Source organism: Herpailurus yagouaroundi, unplaced genomic scaffold (assembly GCF_014898765.1).
Source record: "Herpailurus yagouaroundi ecotype Mexico unplaced genomic scaffold, PumYag 253, whole genome shotgun sequence".
NCBI lineage: Eukaryota > Metazoa > Chordata > Mammalia > Carnivora > Felidae > Herpailurus > Herpailurus yagouaroundi.
The window spans coordinates 2,057,281-2,080,761 of NW_024412470.1; the positions used below are offsets into that span (position 1 = coordinate 2,057,281).

Below are 23,481 nucleotides of genomic sequence, written 5' to 3' on the forward strand. Positions count from 1 at the left end.
ACTTTGTATTGTTTTTCTCAAGAAAAAAAAAAGACATTAAAAAAATTTTAGGGGCGCCGGGATGGCTCAGTTGATTAAGTGTCCGACTTCGGCTTGGGTCATGATCTCACGGTTCATGGGTTCGAGCCCCGCGACGGGCTCTGTGCTGACAGCTTAGAGCCTGGAACCTGCTTTGGATTCTGTGTCTCCTCTCTCTGCCCCTCCCCCACTCACTCACATATATAACAAACAAACATTAAAAAAAAATTAAAAAAAAATTTATCCAGAGAACCCAATTTATTCCGTGATGTCACTCAAATAGGGATCAGATACGAATGCCAATGAAGACATTTACTTTAAAAAGACTTTTTAAAAGCCTCACAAAAACACAGAAGAAAATACACAACATTCAGAGTTAAAATCACTTTTCCCCCCTTCAGTTTCAACTCACCAGACTCCCGCAAGTCAAAACCCTTGTTAATGAGCTAGTGATATTATAGTCAGTCACGCTGCTTCACTTCTATCTCTCAGGGAAAACTGGCATCATCTGGCCTCACAGAAATAAAGTCATTATAAGAGACCACATAATCAATAGCTCATTTATTTCCTTTGCCTTGGCAGTTACATTGAAGACCATGGTATGGAAACACTTTATCTTCAAGATATTTTCTTAAATGAGACTTTTCCTATTGAAGAAAGAACCTGAAAATACAGAACTTTTCTGTACAAAAACGTGTTTATTAAGCATTCATAGCTGTAAAGTTTAATTACAGTAAAATTTAGTGAATTACCACTTAGCTAATTTGAATAACATTCATATTTATAAAACAATTTCTCTCCATTTGAAATTCAATGGAAATGACATCTTTTGAGAATAGTTTGCATTAGGTAGAATATCTAAGATGACAGTTCACCAAGAGTTTTCTTCAAATACTCCAAATAAATAGAATAAGATTATAGTCCCACTATCTATCTAAAGTGGGATTTTGAAAACGACATGACCTGAGCAGATAAGCATTTTGGTTTTTCGCAGGTGTATTGCATTATGCTGAGCAATATAAAACGTATGATCAACCCAAAATTTGATATGCCAGTTTTAGGTAAGAATTTTGCGCCAAGGGTTAAGTTTTTGTCAGTCTTCTTCTAGGCACTATTAAAACATCCAATAAAATGAGTAAATTGTTCTCCCTGGCTTTCTTAACACCAAATTCTAACTCAGACAAAGGCTTTCCTTAAAAACGTATGTTTGAGAGTGAGGATGGTCAATGAATGTAGAAACCTGGCGCTGAGTTTAGAGTTTTCTTTCAAATGTTTCTTGCTCAAGAAAGAAAACTCAGGACGTGGCCTTAGTCCAAACTCGATGCTCACATGTTCCCACAGGACTAGCAGTTGAATGATGAATCAAGGGCTCTCAAATAGCAGTCAACAATGTACAGGGAGGCATGGCAAAGAAGCCCAAGAAAGCCCAGAAAAACTGATCCCCCCAAAAACTGACAGCCAATTACTCCATCAGTGACTTTTCCTTTTTGGAGACTCTATTAGCAATAACTACTATTCCTAAGAGGATAAAATATAGCATGTACAGAAAAATTAGAGAATAATTTCCTTGCCTGGACACTGATAAAAATAACTACATAATAAGATGATAGACATGTGTGTCTTCATAAACCCAACAATTTCATTAAAAACAAACAAAAATCTTCCATATGTGACAAAAAAGTAACTGACCACAGCTATCAAATATCTAGGTAAGGAAAAAGAAATCAAATGCTCCTTATCACCTAATACATGGTAAAATTCTCCTCTTCATCTCTGTAAAACACAGGATTATCTCTTCTACAAACTTAAGTAACTCTAGCAGTGGAGTGCTAAAACTAATTCACCCACTGCTAAACACAACTACTTAATTGGCTTCTAGCAAGTTAAGGAAATAGCCATTTATTGTTAGTTTCTGCATGAATGAAAATTCAATGTGTACAAAAACAATGTAGGAGGAATACCTAGTCAAGAGCTATGCTGACGAATGTATGCTATGACTGATCACAAACTTGAGAAAATAGTCTTGGAATTACATGTTTTGATATTCATGTTAGCTTTGGCTTAAGATAGGAAGGGTTGTTTGGTCATAAAAGTAAATAGCTAAAGAATACACATTAAAATTAACACATAATAGTGTAGATCATGACAATGGGTGCCTAAACATGCAAACAGGAGCCTTAGAGATGCTACATCAGGGCTGGCTGGGTGGCTCAGTCAGTTTAAGCGTCCAGCTCATAGTTCCTGAGTTTGAGGCCCACCACAATGGACTCTGCTGACGGTGCAGAGCCTGCCTGGGATTCTCTGTCTCTTTCTCTTTCTGCCTGTCTCCTGCTCATGCTTGCTTTCTCTCTCAAAAATAAATAAATTAAACATGAAAAAAAAAAAAAGATGCCATATCAAGGGCTAAATTTCATGCCTAATTCAATAAAATATGATTTGTTTGATTAAAATTTCTACTGCTCATAGGAATTTATACATTTCCTTCTTTAATGGTAACATTATTTGTCAAAATAAGTCTTTATCTCAGTCTAGTAACCTTTAAAATGATTAAAAGAAGTATCTCCTTTTATATACCTTGAGGAAATATTTCTTAGGAAATATAGAATAACCCTAACATTAAATGTTAACATTTAAGCTAGTTTAGAAATTCCTTGACCTACCTAACTTAAACCATTAATCAGAAGTAACCTTTTCTCTCTTCTTGAAAGAGGTAGCGTGGAGTTAGGGGAACTTATTATGAAACGTGTAAGTGATTAATTATAACTTTACATTAATATTAGGCAATGCACATGGACCAGAATTCTCTAGGTAGGGGAAAAGGCTGGGAGGAAACTAGAGAACACAAGCTTTAAAGTCAAATCTATGGGGGCGCCTGGGTGGCGCAGTCGGTTAAGCGTTCGACTTCAACCAGGTCACGATCTTGCGGTCCGTGAGTTCGAGCCCCGCGTCAGGCTCTGGGCTGATAGCTCAGAGCCTGGAGCCTGTTTCCGATTCTGTGTCTCCCTCTCTCTCTGCCCCTCCCCCGTTCATGCTCTGTCTCTCTCTGTCCCAAAAATAAATAAACGTTGAAAAAAAAAATTAAAAAAAAAAAGTCAAATCTATGAATGTGGAAGCTAAATTTGACTCTATTCCTTAGCTATAGGACCCTAAACAAATTACTTATTTTCAGACTGTTTATTCATCATAAAAATGGTATATTTTCTACCTTGAAGGGATTCTGTGGGATGAGAGTGAATACTTATGTGAGAGTAGTTATTTCGTCTTTTAACAACCTCTGTACATGAATGAGGTGGTCACTGAAATATCAAATCATTCTGCTTTTAAGGTGTAACCACCTTATGAATCCTGAGGATATCATAATGAAAGCACAGACCTTACCCTTTCTGAGTTCTTGAACCACTCTGACTCATGGGAAGAGGGGGGGATAACAGACATTAGCAAAAATCTTGCATATCATTTCAAGACATTCATGCACTCTTTAAAGATTTTCATGAATATTAAAAAAAAAAAAACTAAAAATTAATGCTGCATTTCTGACTGACTCCTAACTTAATAATATATAGATACAAGAAAAAATAAATCAAAGAAAGTCATTCCACCAAGTTAGGAGCCACAGGTTCTCCATCAAACAGAAAAGTTCATTGCCAATGGAAGCAAAGGTTCCACAGACTTGAACTTGACTGGAAGTGCTGCTGGCACCTGCTATTTTGTCACTTTTGTTACCACAGGAACAGGCAGAAAGCTTTCTTGCCTCCAAACCCTACCAGTTAGGCCAAAAATTAAAAATTAACTTAAATTTAAAAAAATCATTCATGGCTTTAGAAAAAAGTCTTTTTCTACTTTCCAAATAGTGAGTTAATAAGGCAAGCTCATTTGCTATTTAAATTTGAAGGTTCTTGTTTTTAACTTCATTTAACTTCAAGAGTCATTCAAAACTTTACGCTCTAATCACTTTTGAAACACAAATTGTTGAATAAGAAGTTGTGTAAATGACATAAAGTCAAAGTCTAAAACAAACAAAAATAATTCAGAGTCTAAAAAATAATTCATTCCAATTCTTGTCAACATGCATATATTAGAGCACATCTAGGCAAGTTTCTAATATGGACGAGAGGAGTCTCATTCATTGCTCAAACATGGTAACTAACTATTCAATATTTATTGAATATATAATATATTCTGAATTCTTAGAATAAGAATGAAGACAACTGAATATTAATTACAAGTACCTAGCATAATGCTTGACATGCAACAGATGTTTAAAAAAGATCTGTTGGGGGGCACCTGGATGGTTCAGTTAGTTAACCAGCTGACTTCAGCTCAGGTCATGATCTCACACTGTGTGGGTTCAAGCCCTGCGTCAGGCTCTGTACTGACAGCTTGGAGCCTGGAGCCTGCTTAGGATTGCCTGGAGCCTGCTTAGGATTCTGTGTCTCCTTCTCTCTCTGCCCCTCCCTCACTCACACTCTGTCTCTCTCTCGGTCTCTCTCAATAAATAAATAAATAAATAAATAAATAAATAAATAATTCTTAAAAAGAGATCTGTTGGGTGAACAAACCAATGAATGACTGAATAAAAAAACAGGAAAAATATGGCTTCACTAAAAATTTAGACAACCCTGATTTCAAAGTTTCTGCCACATTAACAAGCCAGATACGCTTTAACTTTCTGGCTACCTTTCTAGCAGAGCAAATGTGGTGGTAAAGGACAAATTATCAAAGATGTTTTAAAGGTTTCCAGCTTGCCATAAATAAAAATGCTAAAGAGCTAAACTAATATTAATGGGTTACTTGGCCAAAATCACACTGGCCATTGCTTTGATCCCTCATTGTCGAAATAGAAACCTGACTCAAACAAACCTGACAGTATGGAACTGACCTCAAGATAAAAGACAAAAAAAAAAAAAAAAAAAGGCAGTTATTTAAAAAATGCACATTTTCCACTATGCCATTTCTTGGACCCAAAGAAAATCCAAATAATAAATAAGAAAGAGGGGCGCCTGGGTGGCGCAGTCGGTTAAGCGTCCGACTTCAGCCAGGTCACGATCTCGCAGTCCGTGAGTTCGAGCCCCGCGTCAGGCTCTGGGCTGATGGCTCGGAGCCTGGAGCCTGTTTCCGATTCTGTGTCTCCCTCTCTCTCTGCTCCTCCCTCGTTCATGCTCTGTCTCTCTCTGTCCCAAAAAAAATAAATAAACGTTGAAAAAAATTTTAAAAAAATAAATAAGAAAGAAACTACAGAAAAAAGGAAATGATCTAGAATAAATATAGTTTATATTTTTAAGGTCTTTAAAAAAAAAAACCAAACCACATACATTGAAACAAAAAGTATAGCTCAATATATCAGTAATTCAATATTCTCATTATCAAGGACTTAATTGTAAAACGTGTTAGTTCAACCTTTAAAATCTTAAAAACTAGAAATTCACTTTAAATATAAATCATAATAAGGTAAAAAGTAATAAAAGTGTATCTAAATTATAAATGTGGTTTATCCATTAAATGAATCAAATTTTAAAAGGCAGGTTAACATCATAAGTGCCACAATACTTATGCTTTTTGGCCCCTAATTTCAAAATTGTGTGTGGATGAGGAGTCAGGAAAAGGAGATAGAAACTCTCGGTATAACGATTTTATAAAAAATATAATATAAACCACTTACAAGAATAATTTGCACAAAAGATATATTCATTTCCTGAGGATTTTTATTATTTAATTGTATACAACTTGTCTTCTGTAGCAGTAAATTACAAAATATAATCTCAGTTCTATTTTTCAAACAAATTGTTAAAGGGGTAGATAAATCATCTACTATTTACCCCTTTGGGGCCTAAAACTTGAAAAATCTAATCTCGACATTGGAGAAAAAGTTGAAGTCAAGATGGGAGGTATATACAACAGGAATCCAGGCTGGCTAACCTATGCGGGCATAGTCTTTCCTGTTTAGATAGTCCCGTGATATTGTATCTTATTCAGACAAATAGGACGTATATGAGGATGGTGAAGAATTGTTCTAGGTATACCAGCATCACACTGCAAACATGGTACGTGGGCAAGTTACTTAAGCTGTATTTGCTCCTGTTTTGCCATTTCTAAAATGCAAAAAAAAACGACAGCACCCACCTCAAAAGATTTACATGAGATATATGTACATAAAACTCCGCACCAAGGAATCAACCAGTAGTAGCAACCCCAGCGGCACCGGGGCTTCCTTACTGAGAGCAAACTTACGTGCCTAGTATGGTAAATGTCTGATCAATGAATGAAAAGGAAAATTCCATTGAGAACTTTCCAATAAGGGAATGGTTGTGCAGATAAACTAGAAAATCAAGGTTCCAGTTTGCTGGAAAGTGTTCATTCTGGCCAATCAGGCGTGATTTTTCCGAGTTTCATTAAGAAACAATGATTAAGTGCTAAGCACTCTGTTATCCTCTGGGCCATAAGAAAAAAATGAATTCTACACCGATAATTGAAAAGAAGATAAGCATTTTAAGAGAACTGAAGGAGGGTTTCTCTGTATTAGACGGAGGTACCTAACTATGAGTTGGTGAGAAGGTGAAAGGGAGAGGAAGGAGTTGGAAGAGTCATAGTTTTGTTATTAAATAGTCCTCTGTCCTACAAATCAGTATCGCTGCAACAAGGGCAGACCCATCTATAAAGCACATTTTGTTTAGTTCCCTTAACAAGGTTATTGAATGGTGAAACATTAAGACAGGTACCTATTAGATGCCTGGGGAGGGAATTCTGGGGTAATGGAAATGTCCTATATCTTGTTTTGTGTGGTGATTACACAGTATATACAACTGTCAGAACTAAAAATAATAAACATGTAACAAGTGTTTTATGTTATGCTAATGACACACACCATTAAAAAAAAAATATGGCTCATTTAAGAAAGTACTCCCAGCTTTCTCACTGGAAAATGTCAGAATTTAAAAGTATAACCATTATAAAATGAACTACAGAACGATCTAATCTCATTCAAAACATTCAAGCAAGATATTCTTTTAACTTCTCAGCGATAAGGGACGCAGAGGAATTCTTTGAGATCACAGACTACTAGCGTGCCTCATGGTCTCATTCATTGCAGAATCTAAGAATGGACGTTTTCCGGCCACAGGTCACCCATTTTTCAATACTTTATGCTTGAAATTGTCAGTGGGAAACTTGTTTCACTGCTTGTCGGACGTATGCTTGGGGAAAAATAGGCCTGGCATTGCAGAGCTTTCAATTAGAAACCCAAAACCCAGCTTCTAGGTCCAGGACTAAAATGCCCATGGCAATTTTGGACAACTCACTTAGGAATTCTGTGCCCGTGATAATCTCCTATCAGAGCTGTCATAAAGATAAAGTGCATGAATTTGTGAAAGCACTTTGAAATATCAAAGCAATATATTATTATTTCAAAGTGGCACTGGTGATGGGGGTACCGCAGCCCTGGTCAAACCCCAAACCTAAAATCCTGGCATTTACATGTTCTTAGGGAACACTCATACACATCTCATTTGAACTAAAATGGACCGTTCAAGGGGCAGAAACAGGTAGGCCACTCCCACTCCAGAAAAGAGAGGGGTGAGTGGGGTGTCTTCTAGTACTAAACTTCCAGAACTCTAGATTTCTGGGATTTGATCCCCCAAGACACCTGCTGTAATCTAGTACAATTAAAAAGGAACGTGAGGGGATAAGATCTATATTAAGTTAGCTTCTTCTGTCCCTAGCCTTGTCAACAATCAGGGACGAAATGAATTGCTCTTGGAGTATAGACAGCTTTACTCCCCAAATATCGTAGAGGGTTGGGCAATCAGCAAGCATTTACCGCACTCCTGCACACATCTTTAGCACACACCTCAACGCCTTCCTCAAATCGCTTCCAGCCCAGGCACGAGTGAGAGCAAGGCCTAAGTGTCTTCAGATCATCCATCCCCAACTCCCTCCCCCTTCCATTCCAGGTCCGGCGGCCTCAGGCCATCACACCCTCTCCTGATCTACCATCCCCAGGGCCTCCAGCCTCACCAGCTGTTCCCGGCGGCTGGAGCTCCGATCGGTTGGCGCCCGGCGGCCCCGAACATTAACGACACCCAGGAGCCTGGCCTCGAGGCTCAGGCCCGAGAACAGACTCCAACTACCACAGCACCAGCGACTTCCAGAAGCAGTTCAGCATTTTGAGCTGAGCTTCCGGAAGCAGACGGGAGGCGGAAACCGGATGCCCGGAGCAACCATTACCTCTCCTCCCCGCACCGCCTTCGTCGCCTGTAATCTCCTCCTTTTTAACTCACAGAAAAGATAGAGGCAAATCCCTGGAACCTTTTCCTACGAAAAATTTCTTAAATGTCTTTCTAGTATTCTGCAAACTGAAGCAGGGTGGCAAATAGAAGTGGAGTGGTCGAAAAGTTGTACCCTCGGGACTAGCTCTATGGTTTAGCCCGGTTGCCATGGAGACCAATAGTAACAGCGGTGCTCGCGCAGAAGCCGGGAGGCTATGGCCACGTTAGCTCGGCTCCAAGCTCGGTCGACGTTCCTGGTACACCAGTACTACTTCAGGAACAGGTAAGGCGTCGACTGGGGTACAGCTCAGAGGGCTGGCTTCGCCCTCGCCAGGCGTTCCTCGGCAAGGGTTTCCTATTAACAAAGTCCCTGAATCAGTAAATACCAAGCACTTGTCCCCGCTTCGTTTGTTGGCCGCAAACTTAACCACAAGTTTAAAAGTAGTGTTACCATACAGAGGAATTATAGATGGGGTAAAGGGAGGACATAGTTATTAGCTTGAGATGGCTTAGGAAACTGCCCATTGTAGATAAAATTGCAGAATAAAGTATTCTTCTGGGACATCATCGCTCCACAGTTTGATGAAACCCATGCCCTCCCTGTTGAAGTTTTAGTACCCTGACTGGGGTCACCCAAGTACTCTAGCTGGGTGATCTCCGTTGTGTCTCCCGTTTGCCTGGGGATTTGAGCCTCCATGGTTTCACAGATGTCATTGAACTCAACTGTTCCATGGCTCATTTGTCTTCCCTAAGTGACAGTATCTAAACCATTCTGGCCGTGATGAGAATAGGCTGGCATTCCTTCCATTTCATTTATTATTATTATTAATATTTTCAGTATAAAGAGAAATCTCTAAAGATCATGAAAGAATCAAAATTCCAATGTTCACCTAGTTAAAACAACAACAACAACAACAACAGAGTGTTTGTAGCTTTGGGCACAAAGGCCGTATAAAATATCAATATGTGAAAAAAGGTAACTGGCAGTTTCCTTAAGCAATGATTGCCATTTCCCATGTGTTATTGGTTAGATCAGCGCTTTGTAAACTGTAGTGTACATTAGAATCATTTGAGGATGATGTTAGAATATAGATTCTGATTCAGTGGGTCTCCGTTATGGCCAGAAAATCTGCATTCTCAGAGGAGTTCCTGTGAGACCCCATTGTGAAAAAAAAAAAAAAATGTGTGTGGGGGGGCTTTGTAGAAAAGGAACTAGGTATGGGTCTATTTCTTAAACATCCTTAACAAATTATGTATCTATTCCCACTTTGCATGAGGGAAGGAAAATGAGATTCATATAGAAAAAATTCACAAGCTATTCAAAGTAATGTTGGTTTGATGGGAGGAGATTAAACCAAGAGACCAAAACAGGTGGCTACTGTAGAGTTAAAATTAATGGTTTGCATAGGTGTAAACTTTAATACAGGTATAATGAGAACTTTTACAGAAATAAAATTAGAGGAAAAAAAGTTACTGGAATGAATTTTTAAAAAAATAAACGTTTCTAGTTACAAATATAGTAAATGAATTTAAAAATAGAAAAGTCACTAGTGAGAGGTAAATGTTTTAGGAGAGCAACATGGAGGACATATCCAGGGGATTTAGTATGTGAATGATAGTCACTGCAGAATTTGGGAGTGGGAGTGGGAAGAAGATAAATGACTAATAAAGAAGTAGTAGAAGAAAACTTTCCTAAACTGGAGAAAGAATATGGCTTTGAATGGAGAGGGCTCTGAGTATGAGACAGGATTTTTTTTTTTTTAAAGACACACTTCTTAGATGTTATCTGGCAAAATTTCAAGGATACAGAAACAATTTTACAAGCTCCTAATCTAGACAGACAAGAAAAAGTTATTTGCCAACGAAGAAAGAAGCACTGATTGGTTCATAAGCAACACAGGGACTTCTAAGAGAAAAAAAGGACAATAATTATTGATTATTCAAGGCAATATCTAAAAAAACCTAAACCCATCAAAGCTCTTATTCATTCTTTTTTTTTTTTTTTTTTTTTTTTTGATGAAAGAAAGACATTTTCAGATATATAAAGACTCCGGGTTATGTCATCCATATAGCCTACTGGAGGAAATGTACTCAAGAAAGTACTCTCTGAAATCAAGTGAAGATTAAATTAGAGCAAAGATCTCACAATAGGGGAACAGGAGCAAAAGAAGTAATAGAAACAATAAGGAATAACTGTACTTGTATTTATAGTTAAATCTAGATGAATGCTGTTCCTGAGATTTATGGGATACCCCTAATTCCATGCAGTTAAAAGAATCCAATAGGCACTTTGAGTTTGCTTCCTACACATCTCCTTGTGCATTTCAAAAATTCATTAGTACATTTTCGACCTTGTAAGTGATCACAGACAGTAGTGTTGTGAATGATCTCATTAATACAGTAATGCAGGTTATTCTATATCCAGCTTCTAATATCAGTTTTTCCCCACTCTGCCAGCCTATGTGATAATAATAATTACTCCAGAGGCCAGTCTTTTTAGTGACCTCAGAACTCCCCACAGTCTCTCCCATCACCCAGTCTCAAAGACAGTGGCATAGGTTTAAGGTTCACAGTGCTGCCTACCAGCCTATCTTTCAATTTTTTAAGTTTTATGTAGCCAAAGTTGTCAATCTATTATTTTGGCTCTGGGGATTTTGCCTTCATTGGAATGGTCTTTCTCAACCCGTGGTTATAAGAAAATTCTCTGTGTTTACTGACAATATTTTAAAAGTTTTATTACGTGTTTCTTCATTCTGCAATTGTGTTTGTGTGTATGTATCAGGTGAGATAGGGACTTAACTTTTAGTATAGAAATTGTCTCAAAGCCTTTACTGAACATTCCACACTTTTCTTACCAATGTTATGTATTGCAAGATAAATTAAAGTTGTAAAAATTGCAAAGGAAGAAGCAAAATTGGCTTTGTTCACTGACAACTTGATCCTGTGCATAGAAAACTAAGTTACCTACAAAAACATCCAGAAATAAGTGAATTTAGCAAGGTTGTAGGACACAATACACAAAAATCAATGGCCTTTTTATGTAATAGCAATGAGCAATTGTAATTTGAAACTATAAAAACAATTTGATCTATAAGAGCATCAAAATACATGTGACTTTATCTATTGACCTTGTAGAAATACCTTGTGTACACAATTTGTACACAAAAGTGTTTTAAGTACAGGGTTATCTGTAAAGCATTCATTAAAGCATTACTTCTTTTTAAAAAGTTTTTTTTTTTTTTTTTTTTTTTTTTTTTGAGAGAGAGAGAATGAATGGGAGAGGGGCAGAGGGAGAAGGAGAGAGAGAATCTCAAGCAGGCTCCATGCCTAGTGTGGAGCCTGATGCAGGGCTTGATCTCACGACTTTGTAGAGATCATCATAACCTGAGCCAAAATCAAGAGTGGGACACTTAACAGACTGAGCCACCCAGGTGCCCCTAAAGAATTATTTCTAACAGGGGGAAAAAAAAAAACCAAACCCTGAAAGTAACTTGTATATATTTGTAACTAATCGGGCTAAATAAATTAAGGCATATACACATGATGGAATATTAAGTAGCAGTTTTATTTATTTATTTATTTATTTCAATGTTTATTTTTGAGACAGAGAGAGACAGAGCATGAACGGGGGAGGGGCAGAGAGAGAGGGAGACACAGAATCCAATGCAGGCTCCAGGCTCTGAGCTGTCAGCACAGAGCCTGACGCGGGGCTCGAACTCATGGACCGTGAGATCATGACCTGAGCTGAAGTCGGACTCTCAACCGACTGAGCCACCCAGGCGCCCCACGTAGCAGATTAAAAGTGAAAAATTTTAGGGCTTCCTGGGTGGCTCAGTCTGTTAAGTGGTGGACTCTTGGTTTCACCTCAGGTCACGATCTCATAGCTTCGTGGTGGGTTCAAGCCCCACATGGGGCTCTGCACTGACAGTGTGGAGCCTGCTTGGGATTCTCTCTCTCCCCCTCCCCTGCTTGTGCTTTCTCCATCTCTCTTAAAATAAATAAGTACAATTTTTAAAACAATAAATGAAAGTGAAAAATTTTATGCCTAATAACAAAAAATTCAGAGACAAATTAAGTTTAAAAAAACAGCTCACAGAAAACATAATACATTTTGTATGAAATGTTTATGCATACAGAGAGACATAGGAGCTGAAATCACAGATAAAAAACTGTTAACAGTGATTAGATTTTGAGAATTGGAATATAGGGAAGGTTGAAATGGTATCTTAATTTTTTGTCTATATTTTTCCATGTAGTTTACAATTTTATATTAAATATTGGGTATTCATTATAATTTATAAAGTAAACAGTAAATAAATAGGAAAAAAATACCCTAAGGCAAAAGTTTTCTTTTGAAAACACAAAATTAAACATATAAAGTAAGTGACCATGAAGATGTAACTGATACAAAATTTGCCTTGCCACCGTGAAAAATTAGAAAACTGAACAAAATACGTGGAAAATCACTTTTAGACATTTTGATACAACAGACAGTGTAGGATTGTAATCTCTTAGTGAAAGGAAACAAATGAGGTTATCTAGACAGTTACTCCCACTTTACGCGTGGCAGTAGCTTCTGAACAGAATTCAAACTCAACAGCATCGTGTTCATATTGTCTAGCATCTGTTCCTAAATTAGTAGTAGGACAAAAATACAGCAAACTGTGACCTACACCCAGGAGGAAAAACAGCCAATTAGTAGAAACAGACCCAGAAATACAAAGATGATACAATTAGCATATAAGGTGTTTTAAATAGCTTTCAAAACATGCGTAAAGACTTAAAGGAAACTATATGCATAATGAGTTAAATGGAAATAAGAAGAAGATGAAACTTTAGAGATACAAAACAGATTATCTGAAACAAAAAAATTCAGATGGACTTAACATCAGATTAAAATCCTGCAAATAAAACATTAGTGAACTTGAAGACTTTACAAATACATATTGTTGAGTAGAGCAGTATATAGAAGTTAATTAGATAAAATTGGTTAATAAGTGTTGTTAGGGTCTTTTATATTGCTGTTGACTTCCTATACAGTTGTCTTATCAATTATTCAGGGAAGCATGTTGAAATATCTAACTCTTACTGTGAATTTGTCTCTTTCTCCCTTTAGTTTTGTCAGGTTTTGCTTCACATATTTTGAAGCTCTATTATTAGGTGCATACTCGCTTAGGATTATTACATTTTCCTAATAAATTAACCTTTTTATCATTATAAGTATTTTATGCATGATAGTTTTTTATCTTAAGTCTACTTTAAATGTCAAAATTATTTTGAACTGTAAAACTATTTGAATAAAATGAAACAATTTTGAGATGCCATTCTTTCCTGTATGTGTGTGTATATATACACACATATACATATATATACATATATATATATACATATATACATGTGTACACATATATACATGCATGTAGGTATTTAAAACTACTGAAGTAATCTGAAACTTATAAAAAGTTCTAATGCAATACAGTTTTTTTTTCTCATAAATCATATGATGGTAAGTTGCAACCTGATGGCCCATTGTCCCCCAAATTCTTTCCACTTAAAGACATTGTATAACTATAATTCCATTGTGAAAATCAAGAAATTAACATTGATACATTTCTATCATCTAATCTTCAGACTCCATTCAAGCTTTGCAAGTTGTTGGAATAATGTTATTTATAGCAAAAGGATCCTAAGTGTCTTATCTCCTTAGTTATCTTTAATATGGAACATTTTCACGGTCTTTCTTTGATTTTCATAACCTTACTACTTTTGAAGATCAATTATTTTGTAAAATTTCACTCAGTTTGGATCATTCTGATTTTTTTTTCCTCTTGATTAGACTCAGGTTATGTATCTTTGGCAGAAATATCACAGAAATGATGCCATAATCTTTTTCATATATTCTACCCGGTACTACATAATTTTTATTTGTTTCATTAGTGATAGTCTTTATTGGGATCATTGACCAAGATAATTTCTGCTAGGCCCCTCTACTATAATGTTCTCTTCCCCCACCCCACTTTGTGTTTAGTAGGTATATTGTTTTTAATGTTTATTTATTTTTAGAGAGAGATTGTGACCTGGGGAGGGGCAGAAAGAGAGGGAGAGAGAGAATCACGAACCATGAGATCATGACCTGAGCCAAAATCAAGAGTTGGGTGCTTAAATGACTTAGCCACTCAGGTGCCCCCAGTAGGTATTTTTTAAAAGCAAGTAATTTGAAGCTGTGCATGTACTCCGTTCCTCATCAAACTTTCAATGTATTTATTTACTTATGCACATCATTATGGACTCATTGGTTCCTATTCAGTGGGTTAACATCACTTTTATTACTTATGTTTATGCTACCATTGTCCCACTCTTTCACAATGGGAGCCACTAGAAGCTTATCATTGTACCCTGATCATCGCAATACTTTCTTGCTTTCTGACACAGAACAAATGGGTTCCAGGCTCATCTTTTTCTTTTCCTGCCCCGGATCTGGAGTCATCTATTTCTTCAAGGAGCCCTTGCTTCTTTTAATGAGTGCCCTGCTGTTGGGTTGCTGCTCTCAGATTTTCTTAAGTGGACAGAGTTAGAAAATATGTGCATGTATGCATTTGCATGCAGTTTACGTCTGTACTTTATTCATCCATCCGTCTGTCCACCTACCCATGTGTGTGTTGAAATCCGTAAGTTTGCATTGACAATTTCATTTCAAATCCAGCACCATGTGTTTCACTCTAGTTTATCTCCCTTTCCTTTCCTTTCCTTTCCTTTCCTTTCCTTTCCTTTCCTTTCCTTTTCTTTCCTTTTTTTTTTAAACACTGAGAAACTGGGCTCTCATTATCCTTAATATATTGCTTAAGTTGATCAATTTTCTGTAATCAAACTCCTGTCACCTTAACTGCCCTCTCTTTTATGGACACGTTTTCATGTACTGTGGGCTCTACCTCTCCATGCTGCACTTGTTCATCAAACTGGATACTCTTTTCATCATTCTTGGGTTTTGATTCTCTGTTCTGGCTGCCCTTCCTTGTAGAAACTTTCTTCACCTTTCCTCGACACCTAAACACTTAGACATTCTCTCCATAGGAACACTGTTCTTAGTTTGTGACATCCTACCCCAGGCTGCCCTTTCATGTGGATGTCCATCTTAGCCTACAAAGGCTTAGCCAGGACAATGTGACTCCCCATCCCCCAACACTCCTGTCCCCTCTACCACAGATTCCTGGTTTCTTTGCCCACTGCCGATTTCTTTTGGACTTAATTGTTCAGGAAATGAAGAGAAGGTAGAGGGAAAGGGTAGAAAAGTAAATAATAAAACATTTTGCAAATACATTATAAATCTGCATGTTAACTCCTACTTTATGATCTAATACATATGTATTTATGACTCATTATTCATTGAGCTGTGAAATAATAATGAGGACCATTAATGAAATCAAAACATGGCTTCTAGATTCTAAAATGTAGTTCTGTTTTTCAACAAGTAATTATTGACCTCTTATTAGGCACATGAGTGATAATTAAAGCATAAAGTATAGATCAAACATAGTTTCTGCCTTTAAGGAGCTTGACATCCTTAACACCTAACAGTGAAATGATATGCAAAAGTTATTTTACATAATCAATATATTTTATAATACAGGTCAGCTAATACTGCAATTTTATTCCTAGTATCTAAAATAGCTAAAATTCATATGATAATGAGAAGCAAAGATGATTGGGTTTTTAATCTAGTTTTTATTCAATAGCTAGTACACATAGGTCAGACTATCACAGTAAGGTGATATATAAAATGTGTATTTTTTGCACATTACCAGAAATATATTTTCTTAATTTTTTTTTTAATTTTTTTTTCAACGTTTATTTATTTTTGGGACAGAGAGAGACAGAGCATGAACGGGGGAGGAGCAGAGAGAGAGGGAGACACAGAATCGGAAACAGGCTCCAGGCTCTGAGCCATCAGCCCAGAGCCCGATGCGGGGCTCGAACTCACGGACCGCGAGATCGTGACCTGGCTGAAGTCGGACGCTTAACCGACTGCGCCACCCAGGCGCCCCTACCAGAAATATATTTAACTACACATTTTTTCACTTTCTGTTTATTGTCAATTAATTTCTAGCCACTAATGATACACATGAATATAGTGTTATCCAGGGCTATAGTACTTATTTCTAGTTGATGATGAAGTGACTGGAAACTTCCAGCTTTTTCTCAATGTTTTATTACATTCCTGGTAATACTTTTGGTCTTTCATCATTATTAATTCATTTAGTATTCATTGTGATAATACTGATCATAATAAATTTATTTCAAATTCATGTAGATGTCATATTTTATTCACTGCTATAGGATTTTCATTGTAATTTGGAACTAATTAATATACCATTAAAATAAAGTGTTACCCACATTTTTCATTTTAAACATAAAAAGTCTAGCAGTTCATGACATATTGTATGAGTATTCAGCATCCCAGTGGTAACTCAAGTATCTGTAAATTTCATTTTTAAGCAGTTAAAAGAAAAGCAACGGAAAAATGTGTATAGAAGTCGAATTACAGCATATAAGTTAAAACATAGCAGTAAATTAACTACTATTTTTTAAAATATTTCCCTTTAATTAAGATGTATAGTTCTTATTAGCATGATATAATATCTGTGCTTATATTTATATGTGTTAGTGTTTATAACTCCAAAAGAGAATTTAATCTTCTTCTTGACTATGTATTACATGTTATCATTAATACCAGGCGAGATTAGAAAGCAAAATGGATCATTTGATTGCTTATTTTTTACATTTCTAATGACAATTATATAAGTGAAGGGTAGGATCAAACTATACATTAGTTAAAAGGAAGTATTAGGTGTATGTGTAAATCTTACTCAATTTTTTTCTACCTGTTTTGCAAAAGTAGTCACTTGTTGATTGTTGGTGAGGGAGGAAAAGCAAGTACTTTCAGTAATTTAAATAGACTATATTAAAAAGAAGGAAAACAGAAAAACATCTATAATCATATTAAATGTTATTGGTTAAACAGGGTTAAGAAACCGTGAGAAATAACCAGTATCATGAATTCTCCTTCACATCAGCCTTATCGAGTACAATTATTCTTTCTTTTTCCCACTCTGTCATCTTTGAATTGCCTGCTCTACTGGACACTGTGTTGCTGGATCATCTCTGTTGTTGCCATGAATGAGATTTCATATCCTGCACTATCACATCCTCTTACTGGCTAGGATAAGGTTTGAGAAAACAAAAGATTCTCTCCGACCCTGCAACTCCTTGAAACATTGACCTTATTTTCATGACTTCTTCACAGTATTTGGCACTACTCAGTCATGGTCCTTCTTCCTGATACCCTTCCATTAACTTCTACGACAATGCAAAGTACTTGTCTCATAATTGCGCCTTATTTTTCCCTTCCTTATTTAACATCCTTAAGTTTCCCGAGTTTCTCATTTATATACACAAAAATTTTCTGTTTGTGTTCAAAGGCTGAATTACTTCCTACCAGCAATTTAATGAGTTCCTCTTCCACTAATTCTTACCAACACTTGGTATATCAGACATTTTTGGTGTTTAGCCCTAGATCTTGATGTCTTTTCCCTCTTAGTCTCAGCTTATTTTGTTTTAAGGAGATTGGTGCTCTTTTATGCCACAGAATTTTAATATTATATTTGAAAATGGCTTACCTGCATTCTTCCTTTTACCTTTTTTTCCCTTCTCTTTTTTCCTTTTTATTTACTTTCTATCTCCTGTTTTTATCCTTCCTCCCTCTCTTCTCCTTCAGGCACAATGATGGTTAAGAACCCAGCCTGTGAAGCCAGACTACCTAGGATCAGATTTCAGCTCTGATGCATATTAAGACCTTGGACATATCCTTATACGTCTGTCTGCCTTAGTATCTTCTTCTGTCAAATGGGGATACTATTTCAGTGTCGTGAGTAAGTGTAGTGAGGGAAGCTTGTGAATGGCAGTCTTCACAGGGATTGAATATGTCTGTAATAGGTATGCCATTCCCTGAGAGAAAGCAGCTTTGGTAAGACAAAGGTTGACTGTTAGGAGAAACATCAATTAACTCAGGAACCACCGGGAATGCATGTGGGACAAAATGGATTCGATTGCTGACTTCGGGATTTTAAAGTTTAGTGGAAAGACCATCATTAAGCAACACAATATATGGTTGTGTTAAATATTATAAAGAGCTATGAAGATGTTTAATAAAAAGGCTTAATGTGGTTTGAGGAGTCAAGGAAGGCTCCATGGAGGAAAGGACGTCCGGCCATTCTATTTGCCATGTGGAGCACAATCCAAGAATATAGTTTATATGTGTCTCTGCTATAATGTTGTACATGTGGTGTAAACATAAAACCATAATCAAACTTTCTTTTCTTCTCCTAATTGTCTAATGTGTCCTCTTCACCTTACTCATTTGTGTGAATTTTCTCCACTACCCTTTTTCATATCTGGGTCACTGACTGTTGCATAATCTTTGTTTTCTTTTCTTTTCTTTTTTTGTGAGTCCTATACAGTCTGCTTTTTAGGTAACTCTCCTGCTTCTCTAGAACTATAATCCATCCGCTCCAACTCTTTGCCACCGACAGCTTAATTGCTCATCCGATTTTCTTTCTGTTAGCTAACATCATAGTATTGTCTAAGAATTTTATTGTTTGAGGTTTCTTCCCCCCTTCTATTTTTGTTTGTGAAATACACAAATTTAATGAAAACTATATATTTAAGCTAGCATATCATGACCAAAAAAAAAAAAAAACAACCCAAAAACCAAAAAACCTGTCCAAAGAAACATTATTTTGAGAGAATTAAAAAAAAAAAAAAGTCAGAAATAAACAATTAGCCATTCTTTATTCATTCAGCAAACATAAAGTGCTAATTAGGTGCCAGCCAGCATTCTGGGAAAGAAATTCCTCTGTGGTGCACAGTACTTGCCTTCAGCAATATCACTTTATGCAGTAGGGGTGGGCAGGGAGAACTGGAATGACTTGCAAGATTAAGATGGAAATCTGTCTTGATGAAGCCTTTTTTTGCTGTAAGTCAGTGCAGTCTAACAACTGAATTTCTTGTCTCTTTCTAAACCCTATGGCCCTGCCCCCTGCTTGAACTTACATGGAGTTTCTGAGAATTCTATCTAGACCAGGCATTCTGTGATGGATTCATTTTACTTAGAGGCAATTCATTTAACTGATGCATTGAGTGCAATATGCAAGCATTTTAATCTTGCCTGATATGTGTAGTGGCATTCAAATAGTAAATTCAAGTAATTATGTTTTTAAAATAATGAAAACATGCACGTTGCCATTTTTATTTCCTTATAAAGATCACTGGTAAATTAATAAGTTGCAAAGTAGTGATTATAAAATTTTTTAAAAAAAGTAAACTTGTTGATAGCACATGACCTCTCAGAGAAAGGTTAACTCTAAAAATATAGCTCATTATTTCTGAAATGCTTTATTTAGTATTTTAATTTGATTTAAAATGACATTTGAATTATAATTATCATTTTGGAAGAAATTAAAGATTAAGCTTAACAGGTTGATTTGCTTTGGAATTATATTAGTCACTAATGAAATGCTTTAAAAATTTCCTTTTAGTGCTGTAGATGTATTTAGAAAAAAGGAGTATGATGCAGCAGTTAAAATCCAGAGCTGGTTTCGAGGATGTCGAATTCGGGCATATCTCAGGTATGTGATTTTTTGTCATAGAAACGTCAGATATATCATAAAAATATACTCCTCAGAAAATCTAATTTATTCACGTAAGTGCTCATTGCAAATAAGCTTTCATTTTACTTGTAATGAAGTTAATAAATTATATGATGCCCTTTTGGTTTTTTCTTACACATCAAAGAACTAAATTATATTGACCATATCTCTACTTTAAAAAATTCTCAATATCCTAAATATACTAGATTAGATTTTTTCTTCAAATTCCATAGGATGTGACAAATGACTGGACTTGTATTTATAGGAATGAATTCACTGCTAAGAAAGCAAAAACAAAACAAAACAAAAAGGAAGCTATTCCAGTCTTCTCCAACATGTTGATATGTAAAGGCAAATGATGCCGGAATGCTGCCATGCTGCTTTTAAAGAGACAGAAATTGATCCCTGCTTATCTTCAGTGCTCAAACTTTCCTTCAGTCTCTTACAATTCCAAAAAATACTGCCTGGGATAAGGTGGAGGAAGAACATGCCTCGTATGTAATAACCCACTCAGATGGCGAGCTGGGGATTATGATGTATAGTTCCTTCTATTAGCTAGTAGGAGCCAGACTTGAAGATTTAGGTACACACGTGAGGTTTCTCTTTTGGGCACTATACAAACTGGGAACATGGCGGCAAAGAGACTATTTTCTTTAATTGAGAAGATTAATAAGACACTAGCTTGGATAGACTGGGTAATATAAGGTGAAAGAGGAAGTGTTTCTCGACCTCAAGAACTATTTCTAAGTACTTACAGTGACTCACATCGATAGTGCCCGACTTATTTCTCAACATGTTCCTTTGACCAGTTTTATAGTCTTACATTCAGAAATATTTCCAAGAATTAGTACTGAAGAATAATTGAAATTTAAAAATGTCTAATCATAAGCCCAAAAGGAATACTGAATATTTATCTCTGCCTTTTTTTCTACCTCAAGAAATGAAGAATTCTACTGCAGAATGATAGTTCTACTTTTTAAAGTACACCATAAACTTGGCTTTGAATTTTATTTCTTGAATTATAGAAAGGTATAGTCTAAGAAAAAATTTAAGAGTGAATCTGGTTCCAGGAAAACATACTAATAAGTGTATGTTTTTCACAGGTATTTACACAGAGTAGCAACTGTTATTCAAAAATGTTGGAGAGGTTACTTAGGCAGACAACATTATCAACTAATTGTGAAGGTAAATATTATAAAGTTTTTATATATTAGCATTTGAATCATACAGTATGCTGTTAACTTACTCGCTTCAGTCATTTACACGCAGTTTGAAGTTATTGGTAATAATTATGTAAGAACAAAATTGGTTTTAAATTTTGGAATAAGACCTCTTCTGAGAAGCCTTTTCTGATTTTCCATGGGAAATTAATGACTCATGGGGCACTTGGGTGGCTCAGTCAGTTGAGTGCCCAACTCTTGATTTCGGCTCAGGTCAGGATATTGCGAGTTTGTGGGATCGAGCCCTACTTTGGGCTCTGGGATTCCTGCTTGGGATTCTCTCTCCCTCTCTGCCTCTCCCCTGCTTGCTCTCTCTCTTCTCTCTCTCTCTCTCTCTCTCTCTCTCTCTCTCAAAATAAATAGACATTAAAAAAAGAGTTAATGGGGGCGCCTGGGTGGCTCAGTCGGTTAAGCATCCGACCTCAGCTTAGGTCATGATCTCACAGTTTGTGAGTTCAAGCCCTGCCTCGGGCTCTTTGCTGACAGCTCAGAGTCTGGAGCCTGATTCTGATTTTATGTCTCCCTGTCTCTCTCTGCCTCTCTCTCTCTCTTAAAATTAAATAAACATTAAAACAACAACAACAACAACAAAAAAAGAGTTAATGACTCATTTATTTGTACCCGAACTACAAGAGATACTTGATTTTTGGTAAAGTACCTTTCACAGCGTATGCATTTATTTGCACTTATTTGTTGATGATTTCCTCTAGTTTCTGCATGGTGAGCTCTTTCTAAGTAGGCACAGTAGCCTGTTCATTTTTGGAATGTCAACCTCTGGACAAATTCCTGTTCCATAACATAGTGAATAAACATTTGTTGAATTGAAGTGCCCAAAATCAGTTCCACCGAATATAAAAATAAGGCACTTTCTCCTTGTGCTGCTTACCTTTGACTATTATTGGCTGTTGGGATATTTTAAAGATTTGCCTTAAGAAATGCAGTATACCACAACCACCTCTATCCACTGATAGCCTTGCAGAAGTATATGATAGCATGCCAACATCTACTTCGTTCAGCTAAGACTTTTAGGAAATGAAGAAAAAAAATTTTAATCTTTTTTAAATGTTTATTTGTGAGAGAGAGTTAGAGACAGAGTATGAGCAGGGGAGAGGCAGAGAGAGAGGGAGACACAGAATTCAAAGCAGGCTCCAGGCTCTGAGCTGTCAGCACGGAGCCCAGTGCAGTTTGAACTCACTCACTGTGAGATCCTGACCTGAGCTGAAGTCGGAGGCTTAACCAACTGAGCCACCCAGGCGCCCCAGAAAAAAATATTTTTTTGATAAAAATGAGAAAGTTTTTAACCAGTACCCTACTTCATTTACTTTTTGGTTTGTTACTGTTTTCAATTGTGATTGTTTGTTTTTCATTAATTCTTGATTAGTTGCCTCTAAGTGAAATTAAAAGATATAAATATGAAAAGATAAGAATAAGGTGAAAATGTTTATTCAACACATTTATGAGCTAAACCTAGAAGATAGTCACTTCAGTCCCTACACCTGCACGTATTTCATAATACCTTCTCTAAATAACATGATTTTCTCAAGTTAAGTCCCTATACTTCTACTAATACTGTATGTTCCTAGTTAATTAATATATGTCACTTAAGTTCTCAAAATCCACCAAAAGATAAATTTATTCTTTTAGCTCAACTGATTAAATAAGCCCACTCTCCTGTCTATAACAAATGTAAAAGGCTTCTCATTAATCTCATCAGTTGTTAGCATGGGTTTCCTGTCTGGAACGCTAATCTCTTACATCATTGACATTTCAGACTGCTTAAAAAGTAATTTTTTATAAATATTTATTTATTTTTGGGAGAATGAAAGCAAGGGAGGGGCAGAGAGAGGGGGGCAGAGGATTTGAATTGGGCTCTGTGCTGACAGGCTGACAGCAGTGAGCCCAATGTGGGGCTCTAGCCCATGAACTGTGAGATCACGACCTGAGCCAAAGTCGGATACTCAACTGAGCCACTCAAGTGCCCCAAAAAAGTAATTTTTAAATTTTGAAATAATTTCAGATTTACAGAAAAGTTGCAAAAATAGTCCAAAGAGTTCCCATATATTCTTTGCTTTATCGTTTTCTCTCTTGTCTCTCTCCCTACATGTATTTTTTTTGTCTTTTTTCTTTTTTTAAATTTTTTTTTCCAACGTTTATTTATTTTTAGAACAGAGAGAGACAGAGCATGAATGGGGGAGGGGCAGAGAGAGAGGGAGACACAGAATCGGAAACAGGCTCCAGGCTCTGAGCCATCAGCCCAGGGCCTGACGCGGGGCTCGAACT

General features: G+C 36.5%; 2 protein-coding genes across 8 annotated transcripts in view; one reads left to right on the plus strand and one right to left on the minus strand.

Moving 5' to 3' along the window:
• GPATCH2 (G-patch domain containing 2) overlaps positions 1 to 8,197 on the minus strand; it is a 177,930-nt gene extending 169,733 nt beyond the window's left edge. For all 4 annotated transcript variants that reach the window (XM_040460969.1, XM_040460971.1, XM_040460972.1 and 1 more), the window contains exon 1: positions 8,029 to 8,197. In XM_040460969.1, coding sequence (XP_040316903.1) covers positions 8,029 to 8,084 — 56 coding nt within the window. In that variant the 5' untranslated portion in view covers positions 8,085 to 8,197. The remainder of the gene's footprint in view (positions 1 to 8,028) is intronic.
• Positions 8,198 to 8,306: 109 nt separating this feature from the next.
• The window catches only part of SPATA17 (spermatogenesis associated 17), a 202,159-nt gene continuing 186,984 nt past the window's right edge, over positions 8,307 to 23,481 (plus strand). For all 4 annotated transcript variants that reach the window (XM_040460975.1, XM_040460974.1, XM_040460977.1 and 1 more), the window contains exons 1-3: positions 8,307 to 8,562; positions 19,871 to 19,960; positions 21,085 to 21,166. In XM_040460975.1, coding sequence (XP_040316909.1) covers positions 8,495 to 8,562; positions 19,871 to 19,960; positions 21,085 to 21,166 — 240 coding nt within the window. In that variant the 5' untranslated portion in view covers positions 8,307 to 8,494. The remainder of the gene's footprint in view (positions 8,563 to 19,870; positions 19,961 to 21,084; positions 21,167 to 23,481) is intronic.